This window comes from Mytilus galloprovincialis, chromosome 7 (genome assembly GCF_965363235.1).
Source record: "Mytilus galloprovincialis chromosome 7, xbMytGall1.hap1.1, whole genome shotgun sequence".
NCBI lineage: Eukaryota > Metazoa > Mollusca > Bivalvia > Mytilida > Mytilidae > Mytilus > Mytilus galloprovincialis.
In genome coordinates this window covers 93882982-93905811 of record NC_134844.1, presented here as the reverse complement: position 1 = coordinate 93905811, position 22830 = coordinate 93882982, and the positions used below count along the sequence as shown (strand labels likewise).

At 32.7% G+C, this 22830-nt stretch overlaps 2 protein-coding genes and 1 long non-coding RNA gene across 3 annotated transcripts in view; all 3 read left to right on the top strand.

Annotated features, from left to right (window-relative positions):
• LOC143084095 (uncharacterized) overlaps positions 1-3468 on the top strand; it is a 51510-nt gene extending 48042 nt beyond the window's left edge. The window contains exons 8-9 of the mRNA XM_076260502.1: positions 1922-2028; positions 3181-3468. Of these exons, the coding sequence (XP_076116617.1) occupies positions 1922-2028; positions 3181-3468 (395 nt within the window). The remainder of the gene's footprint in view (positions 1-1921; positions 2029-3180) is intronic.
• The window catches only part of LOC143084009 (uncharacterized), a 426871-nt gene that overhangs the window by 299730 nt on the left and 104311 nt on the right, over positions 1-22830 (top strand). The window lies entirely within an intron of this gene.
• Positions 3430-19351, top strand: LOC143084008 (uncharacterized). Its single transcript, XM_076260417.1, has 8 exons — positions 3430-3633; positions 5526-6298; positions 6953-6983; positions 8222-8493; positions 14476-14503; positions 15622-15948; positions 16724-17023; positions 18142-19351. Exons 4-8 carry the CDS (start codon positions 8329-8331, stop codon positions 18474-18476), a joined length of 1155 nt encoding a protein of 384 aa, XP_076116532.1. The 5' UTR covers positions 3430-3633; positions 5526-6298; positions 6953-6983; positions 8222-8328; the 3' UTR covers positions 18477-19351.

Here is a 22830-nt window from a genome sequence, read left to right as displayed (position 1 = left end):
TTTCTATAATTTTGACATAATTCGTCCCAAAAGTGGTACACTATATATACCATACAAATCTTTTTGGATAGAACAGGTGTGATTTTTTTAATTTTTAATTTTTTTGATTAAAAGAAATGCACTACGGAATAACTGTGTTCTCGGCCATAAATAATAATCAAAAAAGCAAGATAGCGATTAGAACAAACACAAAATCCAAGGGCTGTTCCTTAAAATCTTAAACAGGACCGCAACTTGAACTGGCCATTATTTTGATGGTGTGAAATATTAGTTTGTATACGTTTTAATTGTATGCAGGTTTTAAGCATTGTTACCTTTTTAGCTCACCTGACCTGAAAGGTCAAGTGAGCTTTTCTCATCACTTGGCGTCCGTCGTCCGTCGTCCTGCGTCCGTCGTCCGTCGTCCGTCGTCCGTCGTCTGTAAACTTTTACAAAAATCTTCTCCTCTGAAACTACTGGGCCAAATTCTACCAAACTTGGCCACAATCATCCTTGGGATATCTAGTTTGAAAAATGTGTGGCGTGACCCGTCAAACCAACCAAGATGGCCGCCATGGCTAAAAATAGAACATAGGGGTAAAATGCAGTTTTTGGCTTATAACTCAAAAACCAAAGCATTTAGAGCAAATCTGACATGGGGTAAAATTGTTAATCAGGTGAAGATCTATCTGCCCTGAAATTTTCAGACGAATCGGATAACCTGTTGTTGGGTTGCTGCCCCTGAAATGGTTATTTTAAGGAAATTTTGCAGTTTTTGGTTATTATCTTGAATACTATTATAGATAGAGATAAACTGTAAACAGCAATAATGTTCAGCAGAGTAAGACCTACAAATAAGTCAACATGACCAAAATTGCCAGTCGACCCCTTAAGGAGTTATTGCCCTTTATAGTCAATTTTTAACAACTTTTCATCAATTTTTGTAACTTTTCTAAAAATCTTCTTCTCTAAAACTACTTTGCCAAATTTAATCAAACTTGGCGACAATTATCATTGTGGTTTATAGTTTAAAAAATGTGTCCGATGACCCAGCCTACCAAACAAAATGGCCGACATGGCTAAAATTAGAACATAGTGGTAAAATGCAGTTTTTGCTTGATATCTTTGAAACCAAGACATTTAGGGCAAATCTTTCAAGATTTTAATGTCCATCAGAATAAGATATATCCCCTCACAAATTTTCAGTTGAATCGGACAACCTGTTGTTGGGTTGCTGCCCTTAAATTTGTTATTTTAAGAAAATTTTGCAGTTTTTGGTTATTATCTTGAATACTATTATAGATAGAGATAAACTGTAAACAGCAATAATGTTCAGCAAAGTAAGATCTACAAATCAGTCAGCATGATCAAAATTGTTATAGGACCCCATAAGGAGTTATTGCCCTTTAGAGTCAATATTAAACAACTTTTCCTCATTTTTGTAACTTGTATAAAAATCTTTTCTAAAACTACTTGGCCAAATTTAACCAAACTTGGCCACAATCATAATACTAGGGTATCTATTTTTAAAAAGAGTGTCTAATGACCCCGCCTACCAACAAAGATGGCCGACATCAGTAAACACATTAACAGGTGAGCGACACAGGCTCTTGAGAGCCTCTAGTTTTAATATGCCTTCCTTAAACTATGTGTTAATAAAACAGTCTGAAGAACAAATACAACAATATAGAATATACATATACACTGAAATAGTTGTCACCTTTTGACAGATAATCCAACTTAAAGGAAGACTATTATCAGCTGTTTAAATAAATGAGGTTGACTAAGTTTTCAGTGGTTTTTTTTTTTTTTAAATAATGGGTTAACAAGACAAAAGACAATGAAAAACTTTTAAAAGTGTAGTATCACAACTATGAAAAATGCAGAATATATATATACCTTTTTATACTTCTTTTACGACCGATATGATTTTATTTTGTAGTATTTTTGCAATATTGGGTCAATTCCATCCTGACCTATTGTAAGCTTGTATATGCAGGCATCCCAAAGATCTTGTTTGTTGCCACTCACAAGGACAAAGTACCATTGGTGAGTGATCTAGTGTAAGCTTTATGGTAGTAAGTTATTGTCATTTTGAAAACTTAGAAATGTGTACAAATTGCCCCAATTGCTAGCATAAAAACCAGGTTTAATCCTCCATTTTCGACATAAGAAAAGGCCTGTACAAAGTCAGGAATAATATGACAATTGATTGTGTGAGCGTTTGATTTTGCCATTTGATTATTTTGATTTTTTTTTTTAATTTTCCAAGGAGTTCAATATTTAAATAAGAGCTTGTATTCTTATAATGATGTTTTGTCTATAAATCTTAACTTGACCAAAAATTTTGTTAAACTACACTTTTAAAAAAACAAGATCCTTTTTGAATTGTGGGTAATTCACTTAAAATCAGATTACGGGGTCTATAAATAAAGTAGAAGATATGAAGTACCACTTATAGATAAGGAAACATTTTTTGGTATGAAATTGTATCAATATTCCATTGGATAGTCATCTCATTTCCATGGAGATAAGTTGGCTCTGCCACTCTTAGTCATGTTTTTTTTACGTAAAATACAATTTATCAGTTTACATGCTAAAGTTTACATGCTAAAGTTTAACTAAACTTATTTTTATTTCAACAATCATGTTGTCAATATGAAGCTTTATTATTAAGAATAGTAGTACTGCACCAGATGCACTTCTCAACAATTAATATTTTCTCGGTCATGTGTCAGGCCAAACCATAATACCATTGTTAAACAGATGATGAAATAAAACATGATATATAACACATCTGGAGAAGAAATGCATGATTACGATACATACTTTATTTTAAAAGAAGTTCATTTTTGTTTAACTGCAAATTCAAATAAAACATTTTCCGTATTTTCACCCAAATCCTGAAGTACTCTATACTAAACTATTAATACCTTCTTGGCTTGTTTGAAGTGTATTGCCAATCTATTAAATGTTACTTATTTTTTTTACAAGTGGTATCTTTTAAATTATAGAAGCAAGGTTAAAAGTGTAATAATTTACCTGTAAGAGTAGATATATCTACTTTGCAGATTTAAGATAAATCCAGCTATTTTCTTGTTGGAATGTTCCATCATTGAAGATACACAAACATTATGTTCTTGACATATGCTCTTTACAGCCTCAAGTTTATTTATCCGGAACATTTTTATGTTTTAATAGGAGAATGTTGAGACACGACGGGAAGAGCTTTACAGTGGAATTGAGGAGTTGTTTAAAGACCATGAGGGAAAACATCATCTGGTTCTTAGACCTCTAATATTTGTCAATGCCAAAGATCAAGCTGACCCAGAAATAGAAGTTCTGAAGAAAACAATTACAGAACTTACATTCGACCACCCATGTTGGGGTGAAAGGATGCCGAATGCATGTGTTCCACTGGAGCTCGAGATCGCTGAATTGGTGCAGAAGGAAAACAAATTCTGTCTTTGGTTGAAGTTAAAGAATTAAATGCCATCAGTGAGGTGTCTGTCCTGTCTCCTGAGCAGCTGACCGATTTTCTACATTATCAACATTCTCTAGGGAAAATTGTGTATTTTGACACCCCACAACTGAGAGATAATGTTATCATCAGTCCCCTTCTTATGGTGGAAGTTATGAGATCTTTTATTACTGGTGTGTAAATACTTACAATGAGATATAATAAAAATTAGTAGTAAAACAACAACATACTCAAATATTCATGATATTGTTTACCAGACATTTAGAGCACTGGGTATTGTTAACTGGTGACTTTCACTTATCTTTAAAACTTTGTAAGAACTTTTTATTATACAATTAGTCAAAATTAATCTTTTCTTTAGGTATTCATAGCGTCACTAATTCTTGTTCGATTATAGCTAACTATTTTATTATGTTTATATCCTCTGGATAGGATGGAGGTTTTAACTTACGTTTTGTAAAACATGATTGCAAATTTTAAAGTCAAAACTGAAACTGATATTTCATAGTTATTAACGTGTAGGTATAACTAGAGAACTACATGGTTTCTAAATAAAATATTTGTAATGGGGTAATTATGTTCTTCAAAATGAGAAAGGATTCTATTTTGATCATGGAATACCTTTTATAAAGAAAGTTTAATTACTCCTAAAATAGGACATTATTTTGAAGTATCAAAATAGTGTTGTTTTCATGTCCTGACCTAAGTGAGCAGTATAAATTTCGTAGTACCTTTTAATATAAGTAAATTTTGTATTAGGTCACCTGGCCCGAAAGGCCAAGTGAGCTTTTCTCATCACTTGGCGTCCCTCATCCGTCGTCCTTCGTCGTTAACTTTTACAAAAATCTTCTTCTCTATAACTACTCAGCCAAATTTAACCAAACTTAGCCACAATCATCATTGGGGTATCTAGTTTAAAAAATGTGTCCGGTGACCGGGCGAACCAACCAAGATGGCCGCCATGGCTAAAAATAGAACATAGGGGTAAAATGCAGTTTTTGGCTTATAACTCAAAAACCAGAGCACTGAGAGCAAATCTGACATAGTAAAATTGTTTATCAGGTCAAGATCTATCTGCCGCGAAATTTTCAGATGAATTGGACAACCCCTTGTTAGGTTGCTGCCCCTGAATTGGTAATTTTAAGGAAATTTTGCTGTTTTTGGTTATTATCTTGAGTATGATTATAGATAGAGATAAACTGTAAACAGCAATAATGTTCAGCAAAGTAAGATTTACAAATAAGTCAACATGACCGAAATGGTCATTTTACCCCTTTAGGAGTTATTGCCCTTTATAGTCAATGTTTAACCATTTTTCGTAAATCTTAGTAATCTTTTAGAAAAACCTTCTCCTCTGAAACTACTGGGCCGAATTAAACCAAACTTGGCCATAATCAGCATTGGGGTATCTAGTTCAAAAAATGTGTCCAGTAACTCGGCCAATTAACCAAGTTGGCCACCATGTCTAAAAATAGAACATATGAGTTAAATGCAGTTTTTGGCTTATAACTCAAAAACCAAAGCATTTAGAGCAAATCTGACAGGAAGTGAAACTGTTTATTAGGTAAAGATGTATCTGCCCTGGAATTAATAGATGAAACGACTAACCAATTGTTAGGTTGCTGTCCCTGAATTGGTAATTTTAAGGAATTTTGCTGTTTTTGGTTATTACCTTGAATACTATAATAGAAAGAGATAAACTGTAAACAGCAATAATGTACAGCAAAGTCAGACCTAAAAAAAAGTCAACACGACCAAAATGGTCAATTGACCCCCTAAGGAGTTATTGCCCTTTATAGTCAATTTTAAAAAATTTTCATAAAATGTGTAGATTTTCACTCATATTTTCCACTGAAACTACTGGGCCAAGTTCATTATAAATAGAGATAATTGTAAGCAAGAATGTTAAGTAAAGTTAGATCTAAAAACACAACTCCATCTCTAAAACACAATTTTGTCATGAATCCATCTGTGTCCTGTGTTGACCAAGGTGAGTGACACAGGCTCTTCAGAGCCTCTAGTTTTGATTTGAAGTCATAAGATTGATTTATTTTCATTTTCATAGATGTTGAATTCTGGCCAAAAGAAGATAAAACAAGAAAAACCTTCAAGAAGATGTCAAAAAATGGAATGATACAAAAAGTAGACCTCTACCAGATTTGGGAACAAAAAGAATTTTGTCAGATTTTACCATTTAAAGAGTACATATTCGATATGCTGATACACCTTGATATCGTATCCGAACAGCGTAGATATGATACAACAACAGGAAACCGGCTACCAGTAGAACACTTCTTTGTACCCTGTATGCTTACCCAAAGAAATGATACAGATTTCTTGTTACAAGAATTTACACCAGAGAGGACTGTTAGTTTGGCCTTTGTTTTCAAAGGAACCATCATACCTCCAGCCTTACCAAACCGTCTAATATGCGCATGTCTCAGTATGTGGACATTAAAACAATACAGAGGAAGGAAACTTATGTTTTCGGGGTTTGTTGGGTTATCAGTTGATAAAGAGCATGATATTGTTGTCTGCGTAGAAGGAAATAAGATCTTATTGCACCTAGTCCACAAGCGCTCCAAGGGTTTGATAATACCTGATATAGCCACCAGTGTCCGGGATTGTTTGTTTGTTACTTTAGAGAGAATTTCCGAATTTTATCAGTCTTCCATCCATTGTAAAGCCAGCAGCAAGTTACCTTTCCACACCGAGTATTCCTGCTCGAAACTAAACTGTTTCACATCAGAACACAAGATGGTTTCAGAAGCTGAGGAATGTTTTTGTGAACACGGTGAAACCATTAAAACTAACTGGAGTATTTGGAACAAGAAAAGGGTATTTATATACTTTTATTGGTACATACATGAGAGATATTTAGAATTGTATGTCTAAGCCTCCGCATATGTCGCCAAGTTCTCTTATTGCAGAACATTGGTATTATATTTGCATTATACATGTATGTTAGACATTCAATTTTTCAGCTCTATATAAGAAATAAGATATCGTATATGATTTTCAACATGACAATTCTTCATCATAAACCAAATGACGTAAAATTCAGCACCTAAGGCCTTCAACAAGTAGCAAACTATATGCCACATACCAAGCTCTTTTAAGTTGTTATGTAAACATGTTCATACATTCAGAGACAAATTTATATCTGTACCAACTTGCTGATGTTGGTATGATAGTAACTAAACATAAAATGTATCAGACAGAGGAACAAAGGATGATATTGTTGATATGACATCTTTTTGTTTAACCTTTTTTTGTAAGGTAGATGAGCAGATTGATATTGATAATATTTACTTGACTTTGCTTGTAGTAACTATTAGCATTTGCCAATATTGTATATTTTTTTATTATATGTGTTTGTGTCATTAGTTTCACACATTTTACAAAGTGAAATGTATTTTTGTGGACCGATGAGCAAGTAGGTTGCTTACAGGAGTTATACGAATACTTGTAAAGTTATTTTCTATTTTGCAGGAACAAAAGCAGTGTGATGCTAATTGTCCAGGTAAATGTATCATTTATCTCTCTGCAATAGCAGATTATTGACAAGGTTTAACATTTAACATTTAGCATTTAACTTACTAGTATGAAAATATCCAATTTCATATTTCATGTCATAAACCTTGCTATTAAGTTGCTAATGGTGTGCTTTCGTGCTGATACCGATTACACAATATTTGAACATCCGTGAAAAAGCATACATTTTTACCTTTTGAGATAACAACTACATAAAATACATTTACTTCATATTTCATGTCATAAACCTTGCTAATTGTGTGCTTTCGTGCTGATAACGATTACACAATATTTGAACATCCGTGGAAAAGCAATACATTTGTACCCTTTGAGTTAACAACTACATAAAATACATGTACTTCATATTTCATTTCATAAACTTGCTAATGGTGTGCTTTCGTGCTGATAACGATTACACAATATTTGAACATAAGTAGAAAAGCAATACATTTGTACCCTTTGAGTTAACAACTACATAAAATACATGTACTTCATATTTCATTTCATAAACTTGCTAATGGTGTGCTTTCGTGCTGATAACGATTACACAATATTTGAACATCCGTGGAAAAGCAATACATTTGTACCCTTTGAGTTAACAACTACATAAAATACATGTACTTCATATTTCATTTCATAAACTTGCTAATGGTGTGCTTTCGTGCTGATAACGATTACACAATATTTGAACATAAGTAGAAAAGCAATACATGTTTACCTTTTGAATTAACAACTACATAAAATACATGTACTGGAACCTTACATTTAAAGTATATGATTTGGTGAAGTTCATGTTGCTTAGTCTTTAGTTATTGAAGTTGTGTCTTCTGTACTAATATTTGTCTGTTGGTCTTTTTTATTTTAGCGATGGAGTTGGTCACTTTATTTTCAATCTATGAGTTTGACTGTTCCTCTAGTATCTTACATTCTTCTGTTTTGCAAGTTAAGTTTAGATTAATTGCTGTAAACTACTTTTATATATCCTATATATCTTAATAGTAAATTTGTATGATAGATATCAATAGATTAAAGTATATGCTATATATCAGATAACACTTGTTGTGTATTTTGTGAACATAAGTTCAAAGTAATTATGATAAGATTACTACATATGTTGCTAATATTGCGTACTGAATAACTTCCAATGTTGAATAGTTATAACTTATCTCAGTGTATATATTAACGTACTTTATTGACAAAGCTTATGTGTTCTTGATTTAATATTAGGTTTGAGTGAAGATGCATTATCTCAGATTCCAAGTGACAAAGAATTGTTCCGGCTGTCTGTTAATTGTGAGACACGCATGCTTCACGATTTGGCTCTCCATCTTTGAATGGAAGAGATGGTATGGAATGATATGGAATACAATTACCCAGGAAATGCACAGCTTGTTAAGTTTTTCACACTGATGCATTTGAAAGAGAATGATGAAATACGATTCACAGAAGTGGACAACGGATTGAGAGAAATGGAAATAACACAACATAAATTATGTGTGGTAAGTTATTACTGCAGTGGACTGGTGCAGTTGTATTTATCTTTTTTATATATTGTGTATATAACTATATTTGATATACGGTGTGGTCAGTTGTATGTATCGTACTTTATATATACAACTCGTCTAAACATCAACCTAACAATGTTAGATCTGTAAATTTGCTTTCTTACTGTATATATACAGATTTATCCATCGCATCACCAGCATTGATTGTGATACATGGCTGTGTACATTATGTATCTACAACTCTTCTAAACATCAACCCAACAATGTTAGATCTGTTAATTTGCTTTCGCAAATTTTTTGTTCTTCCCTTTGCTGGGATTTTAACCCATGCTACTGAGATATCGTGACACCAAATCGCCTGCACTGTATCCGGTGCGCTAGCCCACACGACCACCTTGGCTTCTCGTAAATAAAACTTTGGTGGCCAGGTGCTACCTTTCCTCGTCAGTTTTAATCTAGCGTCGTAATACAGTACATGATATATAAGGCATGGAGATGTTATTGTTACAGATCAGCTCAATTATCTATATTAAAGGATCTTACAAATTAATGCAAGATACAGTCACAGAAATAATTATATTTATAAGTACGTCTGAGTCAGTGACAACTCTACAACAGATTTATCCATATAACTGGTTTTAAGGTGTACATTTCTGTCCTGCAGTATTCGTCTGACCTTGACATCAAAAAGTTCATTTGAAAATACCAAAACCTTATAGATACATATTTAGTGTCTACTTCACAAATAATAATGGATTGTCTCAATCTCATAAATCAAAAATAAACTGACAATGCCATGGCTGAAAATGAAAAAAAGACAAACGGACAAACAATAGTACACATGACACAAAATATAAAACGATAGAATAAGCAACACGAACACCACCAAAAACTGGGGGTAATCTCGGAGGCTCCATAATGGTAAGCTGATCCTGCTCCACATGTGGAACCGCCAGGTTGTTTATGCTTTAACAAATCCAGTAAATAGTCATATTCATGAAAGGGAAGGGGATTGTAGTTATGACATAAGGAACATATCTGATATCATTTTTGAAACGGTTATTCCATAACGGTCAACCAACTCGTGATGGCCTCCGTAAAATTTACGAAGGGATGACTGTATCAATAAATTCTGCCATCAGTTTTTTATGCTGCCTCTACGCCCCCGCGGTAGCGGAGGTTGCATGAAGTTTTACTCCCGTTCGTTTGTCCGTACGTCCCAAAATTGATTTCCAGATTCTAAATTTAGTTTTCCTCAACCATTTAATTTTTAGCTCACCTAGCCCACAGGGCCAAGTGAGCTTTTCCCATCACTTTGCTTCCGTCGTCCGTCGGCGTCCGTCGTCGTCCTCCGTCGTCTGTCGTCGTTAACTTGTACAAAAATCTTCTCCTCTGACACTACTGGGCCAAATTAATCCAAACTCGGCCACAATCATCATTGGGGTATCTAGTTTACAAAATGTTTCCGGTGACCAACCAAGATGGCCGCCATGGCTAAAAATAGAACATAGGGGTAAAATGCAGTTTTTGGCTTATAAATCAATAACCAAAGCATTTAGAGCAAATCTGACATGGGGGTAAAAATGTTTATCAGGTCAAGATATATCTGCCCTGAAATATTCAGATGAATCGGACAACACGTTGTTGGGTTGCTGCCCCTAAATTGGTAATTTTAAGGAAATTTTACTGTTTTTGGTTATTATCTTGAATATTATTATAGATAGAGATAAAGTGTTAACAGCAATAATGTTCAACAAAGTAAGATTTACAAATAAGTTAACTTGACCGAAACGGTCAGTTGACCCCTTTAGGAGTTATTGTCCTTTATAGTCAATTTTTAACCATTTTTCGTAAATCTTAGTAATCTTTTACACAAATCTTCTCCTCTGAAACTACTGGGCCAAAATAATCCAAACTTGGCCACAATCATCTTTGGGGTATCTAGTTTAAAAAATGTGTCCGGTGACCCGGCCATCGAACCAAGATGGCCGCCACAGCTAAAAATAGAACATAGGGGTAAAATGCAGTTTTTGGCTTATAACTCAAAAATCAAAGCATTTAGAGCAAATCTGACAGTAGTAAAAATGTTTATCAGGTCAAGATATATCTGCCCTGAAATTTTCAGATGAATCGGACAACCCGTTGTTGGGTTGCTGCCCCTAAATTGGTAATTTTAAGGAAATTTTACTGTTTTTGGTTATTATCTTGAATATTATTATAGATAGAGATAAAGTATTAACAGCAATAATGTTCATCAAAGTAAGATTTACAAATAAGTCAACATGACCGAAATGGTCAGTTGACCCCTTTAGGAGTTATTACCCTTTATAGTCAATTTTTAACCATTTTTCGTAAATCTTAGTTATCTTTTACAAAAATTTTCTCCTCTGAAACTACTGGGCCAAACTATTCTAAACTTGGCCACAATCATCATTGGGGTATTTAGTTTAAAAAATGTTTCCGGTGACCCGGCCAACCAACCAAGATGGCCGCCATGGCAAAAAATAGAACATAGGGGTAAAATGCAGTTTTTGGCTTATAAATCAATAACCAAGCATTTAGAGCAAACCTGACATAGGGGGTAAAATTGTTTATCAGGTCAAGATATATCTGCCCTGAAATTTTCAGACGAATCGAACAACCCGTTGTTGGGTTGCTGCCCCTAAATTGGTAATTTTAAGGAAATTTTACTGTTTTGGGTTATTATCTTGAATATTATTATAGATAGAGATAAACTTTAAACAGCAATAATGTACAACAAAGTAAGATTTACAAATAAGTCAACTTGACTGACATGGTCAATTGACCCCCTAAGGAGTTATTGTCCTTTATAGTCAATTTTTAACAATTTTTATAAAAATTTGTAAATTTTTACTAACATTTTCCACTGAAACTACTGGGCCAAGTTCATTATAGATAGAGATAACTGTAAGCAGCAAGAATGTTCAGTAAAGTAAGACGTACAAACAAATCACCATCACTAAAACACAATTTTGTCATGCATTTATCTGCTTCCTTTGTTTAATATTCACATAGACCAAGGTGAGCGACACAAGCTCTTTAGAGCCTCTAGCTAGTTCTGTTTGAAGTTATGCTCATTAACAAATGGAAAATTACAGAATTTGTGATTTCCATTCCCTTATTTAAGTTAGCTTCAACCAATTGTTATGAAACTTATACACAATTCTAAATACTTTAAAACACAGATCAACTTATAATTTTTGGAGTGTCACTTTAACTGATCATGTAGAGTAATACTCCTTTACAAATTGAAATTGCTGATTTTGTTTGTTTAAGTCCTCTTACTTAAATTTGCCCCAACCAATTTTTATGAAACTTACAACAATACTTATTACCACAAAACTCATATTATTCATCATTGTCAGACAACTTTTTTATAGGAGTAATTGCCCTTACATGACAAATTTTATCTCCTTTTCCATGTTTGCCTTTTATTTTAAGACTAAGATATATAGAGAACATCTTTGATTTGCCGAAATGATCAGCAAGACAATTAAGCTATACAGATAAGTTCAACGGTCGAAATCGTCAGTTAATTCCTTATAGGGTGATTGTCCTTTGATGAAAATGTTTACCAGTTATGCGTTTTTGATTGATATCTAAACACTAAAATAAGTAGATAGAAAAGAAAGGAAAATTATATATAGCCAAGATCTGCAATGAAGAAAATTTGGATGATATTGCCTGATGACTACTTGATTAAGCTATTGTCCTTAATAATTTATAGCTTTTTTTTGTCATAATAGAAAATATTATGATTTAGTACATGTAGTACTTAATATGTTTCAACAACTTCTTGAGTTTTAGGTTTAGCCAATCTATTAAGGAAGGTGTGATTTCAATACGACAAGTCTATAGAACGGATGTTGAATAGAGAAGCAAAATATTTGACGTACATTTTATAACAAAACAATCATGCAAATAGAGGGTTGTAATATTGACCATAAATTTAGAATGTTATTCTTTTGAAACGTCCATTTTAAAAAGGGACGTCGATTAGAGACCGGACGTTTATATGAGTGTTACACCGAAAATAGACTACCACCCTTAGAAGGAAAATTTGCCTTTAAATTAGGATTTTGTTGATCTTGTTTTGAGTTTGAGCAAAAACTAAAAAATATAGAGAAACTTAACAGACTAAATGATCAGCAATATAAGATCAACAAAACAGCTTTTTGTAATGAATTTTATTCTCGTCTACAATGTTGGAAAGTTGTCAAATCATTTCTGCATGTTGTATTATGCTTGGGAAGATGTAGTTATTCTCAAGAGGACATTATCTGTCAATTTTTTTTTTCACCGATTTGACCCAAGCTGTGCATTTGATTTACATCGTACTGCATTGTAAAATGTATATAGAAATTACAAACAATTTTGTAAAAAGAATTAACAATGCAGACTTGACACTACATGTACAAACTAGTGAAAGTTTAAAATGGTGTATATCAACTCGACTGTACTGATTTTTATTGACCAGTCCGAATTGGTCTGATATTTACTGAATAATATTCGACTGTAGCCTGCATAATATTTAACAGGCAGAACTTGTACTCAACCTTTACCCGACCAGAAATCAACATTTTGTATGCGTCTGAGCGCTCGACCTAGTCTGAACCATACTCGTACTAGTCTGAACCGTATTCGACCTTGTTTGAACATACTTGACCACGTGTTAATCTACCTAGACATATATTTCGCTCACTTGATCCACAGAGCCAAGTCTGTGAGTTAAGTTAGCTTTTCTCATTACTTGGCGTCCGTCATTATCTTTTAAATAAATTTTCTTCTCTGACACACATGGATTAAGTATAAGAAAAACTTGGCCACAATCATAATTGTAGTATTTAAAACAAAGACAAATGCATATGTTTGATGTCCCTGCCTGCCAACCAACATCGCTGACATAGGTAAACATAGAACATAGGGCGGAAATGCAGTTTTTGGATTATCTCTATGAAACAAAAGCATTAAGAACACATCTGTCACAGGGTTAACATGTTCATTAGGTTTAGTGTTATCTGTTCTAAAATTTCAGACACACTGTTGATGGGTTGTTGTCCCAGATTATTATTAAATATATTATCAAAGCTGTAAATAGCAATAATGTTTACCAAAATATCATTCTAAAATAAGTCAATATGACTAAATTTGTCAAAAAAAACAACCTGGAGAAGTTATAGTAGATTTTTATACCACCGCAAAAATTGAAATTTTTTGGTCGTATATTGGTATGACGTCGGCGTCGTCGGCGTCGTCCGAAGACATTTGGTTTTCGCACTTTAACTTTAGTAAAGAAAATAGAAATCTATGAAATTTAAACAGAAGGTTTATGACAATAAAAGGAGGTTTGGGATTGATTTTTGGAGTTTTGGTCCCAACAGTTCAGGAATTAGGGCCAAAAAGGGCACGAATAAGCATTTTTCTTGGTTTTTGCACAATAACTTTAGTATTAGTAAACAGAAATCTATGAAATTTTAAAATAAGGTCTATGACCACAAAAGGAAAGTTTGGATTGATTTTGGGAGTTTAAGTCCAAACAGTTTAGGAATTAGGGGCCAAAAGGGTCCAACATTAAACGTTTGATTTCATCAAAAAATGAACTATTGGGGTTCTTTGATATGCCAAATCTAACCGTGTATTTAGATTTACAGTACATCTAACATCAGGTGGACATGTTCATCAGGATTAGATTTATCTACCCTGAAATGTTCAGACAATCCATTGTTGATTTGCTGTCCGTCGATTAGTAATTTTAAGGAAATTTTACGTTTTATTGTTATTATTTTAACCATTTTAATAGGTTCTAATAATATATAACATCTAATAATCTATAATATGTAATACTATAGATTATGATTATAACCTTATTTTACTTGATTTCTTAAAACTACAGTAGATACAGGTAAGATACACAGGCTCTTGAGAACCTATAGTTTGATATTGTTATATTTGCAGGTAAGGCGGATAAAGCAAGTTAAATCTAGTAAGTACTGTGATATATTAAGGTCTGTATATGATATTATAATAAAGACTTTCTGTTTCGCCTACCTTTATGTTGCCTTCGACTGCATTTCATGGATCAGTGATTAAGGTTAACACGATAAGGTCCGTTTCTCAAATACTTTAAGCAGTTGTGTATGGAATATCTGTAATAAATTGATGCCAGTCTGGTTGGTTTGAGTTGACCTTGACCTCATTTTAGTGGTTCATTGGTCAACTGTTTCGTTATTGTGTTTTAGTCATATCAGAGAGGTAATAAGTGCAATAAATGAATGCTCATATTTTGTAGTCCTCCTCTCATATTCTTATACCTTCCTATAACCGATGAGAGCAATTGTTACCAGTTTGTGTCATTTTCACGTCTGTCATCTGAAATCAGCAATATATATTTTCTTCTTCTTTTCAAACATCAGCTGCATCTAGTCGACACCAAACAATGGGAACACAGACATTTTTGTTTTTAAAATGTTAAGGTTCAGATGTATCAGACATGTGGAAGTTCCCTAAGTTGATCTGAAATGACTTCCATATCTAGTCTATGATATAAGGGTCAAAAGTATGTTCAATCTGACAAATCATCTAAGATATGAGACTAGGGTGTGCAGTTCATAGATCCGTGTTTAAAAATTGTTGAATTCTCATCATCAAAAACCGGTTGACATTGACTGAGAAACAATGTATTTTTCGCATTTTTTTGTAATTTGATAGTTCAGTGGAAATGTTGATAATTGCAATATTAAACGACGTAAACTATGCGAAAGATTATCTCTGTCAACAGTTTATTGATACACTATCCTATTTTCGTCGATTTTTAAAACAAACTTCTACAAGACAAACTATTGAACCAATTTCAACAAAACTTCTAGGGAGTATTCCTTGATGTTTGCAGCATAATTACTCCACCATCAAACATGACTGCAAGACCAAAACACTATCATGACTATATCAAGTTCTCACAACATAACACACATTTAACTTTAATATTGATATTGCATTGCTGTACAAAAAACAATCAGGGTAACGTAGCACTAACTATCAAGTCTTTGATTAAGTTTTGGAAAATTCACTGTAGATTATCTTATTTTTTTTTATTTTACATAGGTATTCCTGACGATATTTTAGATTGTATTCCATCAGATGAGATTTTAGATAGATTAACACCACTGATTGGCAAGATAGTATTTCAACTAGGAATAGAACTTGGACTGTCTGTAGAAGAGATAGAGAGTATCAAAGAGAAATATGATTGTGATTTGACAGCACAGAATAAGGAAGTGTTGTTTACATGGAGGAAAGACAGAACAGTGAAGCCTACAATACGGGTACTTGAGCAAGCTTTTGTAAATATTGGTAAAGGAGTAAGGTGTTTAAAGGAGGTTGTAAAGGATGTTGATCCCAATACACTTAAAGCAGTAGAAATTGTTACAGGTAATACTTTATGAACGGTCTGAGTTAATAAAAAAAAACCCACTACATGCGATATTATTTAAATCAGGTATTCAGTACAGGAAATATGTATATCATAGATTCATAACAGAAATATATATAATCAGTGCTAACATAGTTTTATTATACAATGCCACTGACGTTATGTTTGTTGAATGAAATTACATACAATCAGGGAAATATATAAAACAAAGTGTGTCTATTGTACTTCACCATATGGTTAAGCACACATCTCTCCTCTACCCCTTTTGTCTGACATATTATTTAAACGCTTAACCAGACCTTGTTCACTATTTAACTAATACTTGCTAAAAAACGCCAAGTGATGACAGCTCGGAAAACACTTGCTGCAGAAAAAACAGAAAGATACACAAACTGGAAGGGGTGTTTTTGTCATCCGTCCATTCCATACTGAATATTTTGCATGATGATTCTTTCTGAACTGCTTGACATCAATATAATATACTGACATTTGTTTTGTTTTTCCTCTCATGCAATACTAATGAGAATGGAAATAAGGAATGTGCCAAAAAGACAACAAACCAACCACAGATCAGACACATTACTTTAAATTTCGAAAGACACTGAAATGAATTTAAAATTTGTATACATTTAATGACGTTTTTTCTTATAAATAATCCTGTTTTTCGGGCAACAACAGTTGAGGCATTAAAATAATGTAGGATAATTGTAAGCATTGCTTTACTTGATGATCCACTATTTTTTTTTGTTAATAAACCGATATATTCATTTACAGATAGAATCAGAGAAAACAAGAACAGAATCATACATGACATACAAATAACCCAGATTTTAGACCATATGATGACTAATTTGGTGTTATCAATAGATGACAGACACCGTATTGAACAACATGCTGGACAAGATGATCAGAACAAAGCGTTGCTTGATATTGTGATTAAAAGGAGAGAACCTGCGTATGGTGTACTTGTTGATGGATTAAATACCTATGGATATGAAGAGCTTGCAAATGATTTGAAATGTGATTCACAAGAAATTAGCCAAAATGCAGCATTGGTTCCAGTTGAGAATGAAGGTATAATCTTGATAATTTCTGCATGCTTAGGGTAGGGTTACTTCATTGGTAAAACAATAAATATTCATACTTTATAACTTACTTTGAGGTATTTTAAGTCACTTGAGAATGAACGGGACAGGATACTGTGTTAGCTATCTTTGATAAGGTCAATGGCACATCATGGTCAGAACAATCGCCAGTATCAACATCAGTGTAATCCCCATAAAATAAATAATCGAGATCGATATCCCCATGTACTACACATTTTGAAAAAATAATGAACAGAAAAAACACATGAACATGTTTTATAGTATTTCTTATCAAAGAGAAGTCAAGCTATATGTATTTTTAAGACATGTATGTGTAAACACGAAAATAAGAAAACAATGAGGCTATTGGAAAATTTTAAGAGACCCGGGTTACTGTAATTATAGGGTTTAATTTTGAACTGAAATTGTCGAGATAGATTTCAATTGCTCACTACATTGTATTTGTTTTTTATTAAGATTAATTAAGATATATCAACCGTCCATGCTTTGTTTCCTTAGCGATCAAGTAAAGCGCCGCCATTTTGACCATATTTGTTTTCAACTACACTAATTGACTAATTCTATATATTTTTTTAATAAGATAGAAAGTAGTTAACTTTCAAAAGAACTTTGATGATTATGTTAAAATATTGAAGATCTTAACTTGAAATTCCTACTTTTAAATCTGCATTACTACTATTAGTTCATCCCCATATAAAATCATTTCTTTCTAGTAAATATATTCAGTTTGTTAAAATAATTAAATAATTCATATGGTTTAAATTGTTTGTTCCTATAATTATATATTTTTTTAAATTTGAATCCACACGAACAGCTTCAGCTGATATAATATTGTAACGGTATACACATGCTAACATGTTCATGTGCTGAAATCAATTGTTTACATGTACGAATCTAATCAACCACGTGACACGATAATCTCATAATCAAAACAGAAAATCACTAATCCGCTATTGGGACAATAAAATCTCAACAGACCGATCAGTTTCCAGTCCCGTTAGTAAAATAGTCCTAGTATTCACCAAGCCTGATTATTGTTTATATTTTAAGTCACTTTTGAGAAACAAAGCTTTTTATATTTTGTAGGTTTATCAGACTGGAATATTCCGTTGTATAAAGTTCGTCTACAGAAGAATTACCTCAAGATTATCACTAGTATACATCATAAGAACATAGTAGATCATCTAATATCAAGAGAGGTGGTGTCAATTGATGAAGGGGAAAAGATTGAAACTGGTAAAACCACTCAGGAAAAGAACAGAACGTTAATGACATTATTGTTTCGTAAACATGAACAGGGATATATTGAATTTCTCACAGCTTTACGAAAAGACTCCGTGTATGCAGATCTTGCAGATGAAATAGAAAACACAGCAGTTACAAGTAGAGATATGTCAACTCTTCATACATGCTATAAATAATATAATTTAAGAATACATACTGTTTTTGATTTTTTTGTTGTACATGGTGTTTATCAAACAACTTCTTTTAAATGTACATTTGTAAATACAAATATCTTCATAAATAGAGTTTTTAACAAAAATGCAACAATATGCTCTAATTATGTAAATGTAGTTGTTGCTATATAACATGGTTTTCCACAACTAGTGTTTCTGACATAATGCATCTGATCTGTGTAATGTTTTTATCTTTCATCCATCAGAAACAGGATTTTTTGTCCTAACAGATCAGTGGTAAATGTTTTATTATATTATGTTCACAAATATTTAAAAGTGTTACAGAAGAAATTAAACGTCAAAAAACATTTATTGATCTCTAGCCAAATGGAATGTTTTATGAGTTGTTTTTTTCTGTTTTGAACATCTTGTTTTATTAAAAAGAAGTCGAGTTTGTAAATTGAAATTGAATTATTTAAAAAAAACAACTGTTTATTTCATCACCAATATCAAAATTGGTATAGTTTGTATTTTTTCTGAACTCATTCGTTCGTTCATTTATAAGATATTTCTATTGGTACAATATGAACATGTTAATGTCTATATATTAATAATCTTGTCCAAAAAGATTTTGCAACAATTATAAGAATCCCATAATATTAATTTCACATAATATATTTCTCCTTGTATTCAATCATCTTAGATGTGTATATAAAAGTCCTTAGCATATTTTGTGACTTGATCATGTTTATTCATCTCTTATAAAATTAAGATTTACATTGTGTTTTTGATGTGGTTATTTTATCACTGTTTGTGTGTTTAAGTAGTGTCTTTTTCTTGTTTATATATGTATAAACTTTTGACGAGTCCTTATGGAACAAAAATAAATTAAGAAATGTTCTTGTTTTTATCAATTGAACCCCCCCCCCAAACAAAACAAACAAAAAACAAAACATCGACAGTTTGAACCTAACAGGCCAACCTATCTAAAAGCATCGTATTTGTACATCTAAAGTAAAGAGTAAAATGTAAAATAACAAAAACACCAAACTCAAAGAAAAAGTTTATTCGGAGATTTTCTTAACAAATGGCAGAACTTAAAGGTCAAACACATTAAAACGAATCAAAACAATTGTCATATAGTCATGTACTTACTTGGTACATGAATGGCCTTATGTAGAATAAACAACAATTGTCATATATTCATGTACATATATTGTACAGGAATGGCCTTATGTAGAATAAACAACAATTGTCATATATTCATGTACATACATTGTACAGGAATGGCCTTATGTAGAATAAAGAACAATTGTCATATATTCATGTACTTACATTGTATAGGAATGGCCTTATGTTGAATAAAAACAATTGTCATATATTCATGTACTTACTTGGTACAGGAATGGCCTTATGTTGAATAAAAACAATTGTCATATATTGTTACTTGTCATTAATTGTCATATATTTATGTACTTACATTGTACAGGAATGGCCTTATGTTGAATAAACAACAATTGTCATATATTCATGTACTTACATTGTACAGGAATGGCCTTATGTAGAATAAGAAACAATTGTCATATATTCATGTACTTACATTGTACAGGAATGGCCTTATGTAGAATAAACAACAATTGTCATATATTCATGTACTTACATTGTACAGGAATGGCCTTATGTAGAATAAACAACAATTGTCATATATTCATGTACTTACATTATACAGGAATGGCCTTATGTAGAATAAACAACAATTGTCATATATTCATGTACTTACATTGTACAGGAATGGCCTTATGTAGAATAAACAACAATTGTCATATATTCATGTACTTACATTGTACAGGAATGGCCTTATGTTGAATAAAAACAATTGTCATATATTCATGTACTTACATTGTACAGGAATGGCCTTATGTTGAATAAAAACAATTGTTATATATTGTTACTTGTCATTAATTGTCATATATTCATGTACTTACTTGGTACAGGAATTGCCTTATGTAGAATTAAGTATTAAGCCTGTATTTATAGCCAGCTAAACCTATCATGTGTATGACAGTAGTATAATATTCCATTATATTGATAAAAATTTGTGAACAAAACAAACAAACATAATACATAAAAATGGCAAAAATAGGGGAACAATAGTCAAACAATATGTCATTCTTAGCTCACCGGGCCCGAAGGGCCAAGTGAGCTTTTCCCATCACTTGGCGTCCGGCGTCCGTCGTCGCCCTGCGTTAACTTTTACAAAAATCTTCTTCTCTGAAACTACCCGGCCAAATTAAACCAAACTTGGCCACAATCATCATTGGGGTATCTAGTTTAAAAAATATGTGCAGTGACCCGGCCAACCAACCAAAATGGCCGCCATGGCTAAAAAACGAACATAGGGGTAAAATGCAGTTTTTGGCCTATAACTCAAAAACCAAAGCATTAAGAGCAAATCTGACGGGATAAAATTGTTTATCAGGTCAAGATCTATCTGCCCCGAAATTTTCAGATGAATCGGATAACTTGTTGTTGGGTTCCTGCCCCTGAATTGGTAATTTTAAGGAAATTTTACTGTTTTTGGTTATTATCTTGAAAATTATTATAGATAGAAATAAACTGTAAACAGCAATAATGTTCAGCAAAGTAAGATTTACAAATAAGTCAACATGACCGAAATGATCAGTTGACGCATATAGGAGTTATTGCCCTTTATAGTCAATTTTTAACAATTTTTCGTAAATCTTAGTAATCTTTTACAAAAATCTTCTCCTCTGAAACTACTGGGCCAAAATATCCAAACGTGGCCACAATTAATTTTGGGGTATCTAGTTTAAAAAATGTGTCCGGTGACCCAGCAAACCAACCAAGATGGCCGCAACGGCTAAAAATAGAACATAGAGGTAAAATGCAGTTTTTGGCTTATAACTAAACTTAAAAACCAAAGCATTGAGAGCAAATCTGACACGGGGTACAATTGTTTATCAGGTCAAGATCTATCTACCCTGAAATTTTCAGATGAATCTGACAACCTGTTGTTGGGTTGCTGCCCTTGAATTGGTAATTTTAAGGAAATTTTGCTGTTTTTGGTTATTATCTTGTATATTATTATAGATAGAGATAAACTGTAAACAGCCATTATGTTCAGCAAAGTAAGATTTACAAATAAGTCAACATGACCGAAATGGTCAGTTGACCCCTTTAGGAGATATTGCCCTTTATAGTCAATTTTTAACCATTTTTCGTAAATCTTAGTAATCTTTTACAAAAATCATCTGCTCTAAAACTACTGGGACAAATTAATCCAAACTTATCCACAATCATCTTTGGGGTATCTTGTTTAAAAAATGTGGCCGATGACCCGGCCATCCAACCAAGATGGCCGCCATGGCTAAAAATAGAACATAGGGGTAAAATGCAGGTTTTGGCTCGTAACTCAAAAACCAAAGCGTTTAGAGCAAATCTGACATGGGGGTTAAATTGTTTATCAGGTCAAGATCTATCTGCCCTGAAATTTTCAGATAAATTGGACAACCCGTTGTTGAGTTCCTGCCCCTGAATTGGTAATTTTAAAGAAATTTTACTGTTTTTGGTTATTATCTTGAAAATTATTATAGTTAGAAATAAACTGTAAACAGCAATAATGTTCAGCAAAGTAAGATTTACAAGTAAGTCAACATGACCGAAATGGTCAGTTGACCCATATAGGAGTTATTGCCCTTTATAGTCAATTTTTAACCATTTTTCGTAAATCTTAGTAATCTTTTACAAAAATCTTCTGCTCTGAAACTATGGGCCAAATTAATCCAAACATATCCACAATCATCTTTGGGGTATCTAGTTTAAAAAATATGTCCGATGACCCAGCCATCCAACCAAGTTGGCCGCCATGGCTAAAAATAGAACATAGGGGTAAAATGCAGTTTTTGGCTTATAACTCAAAAAATCAAAGCGTTTAGAGCAAATCTGACATGAGGTTTAAACTGGGGTTAAATTGTTTTTCAGGTCAAGATCTATATGCCCCGAAATTTTCAGATGAATCGGACAACCCGTTGTTGGGTTGCTGCCCCTGAATTGGTAATTTTAAGGAAATTTTGCTGTTTTTGGTTATTGTCTTGAATATTATTATAGATAGAGATAAACTGTAAACAGCAATAATGTTCAGCAAAGTAAGATTTACAAATAAGTCAACATGACCGAAATGGTCAATTGACCCCGAAGGAGTTATTGTCCTTTATAGTCAATTTTCAACAATTTTTATAAAATTTGTAAATTTTTACTAACATTTTCCACTGAAACTACTGGGCCAAGTTCATATTACATAAGTGAGATGTACAAACACATCACCATCACCAAAATACAATTTTGTCATGAATCCATC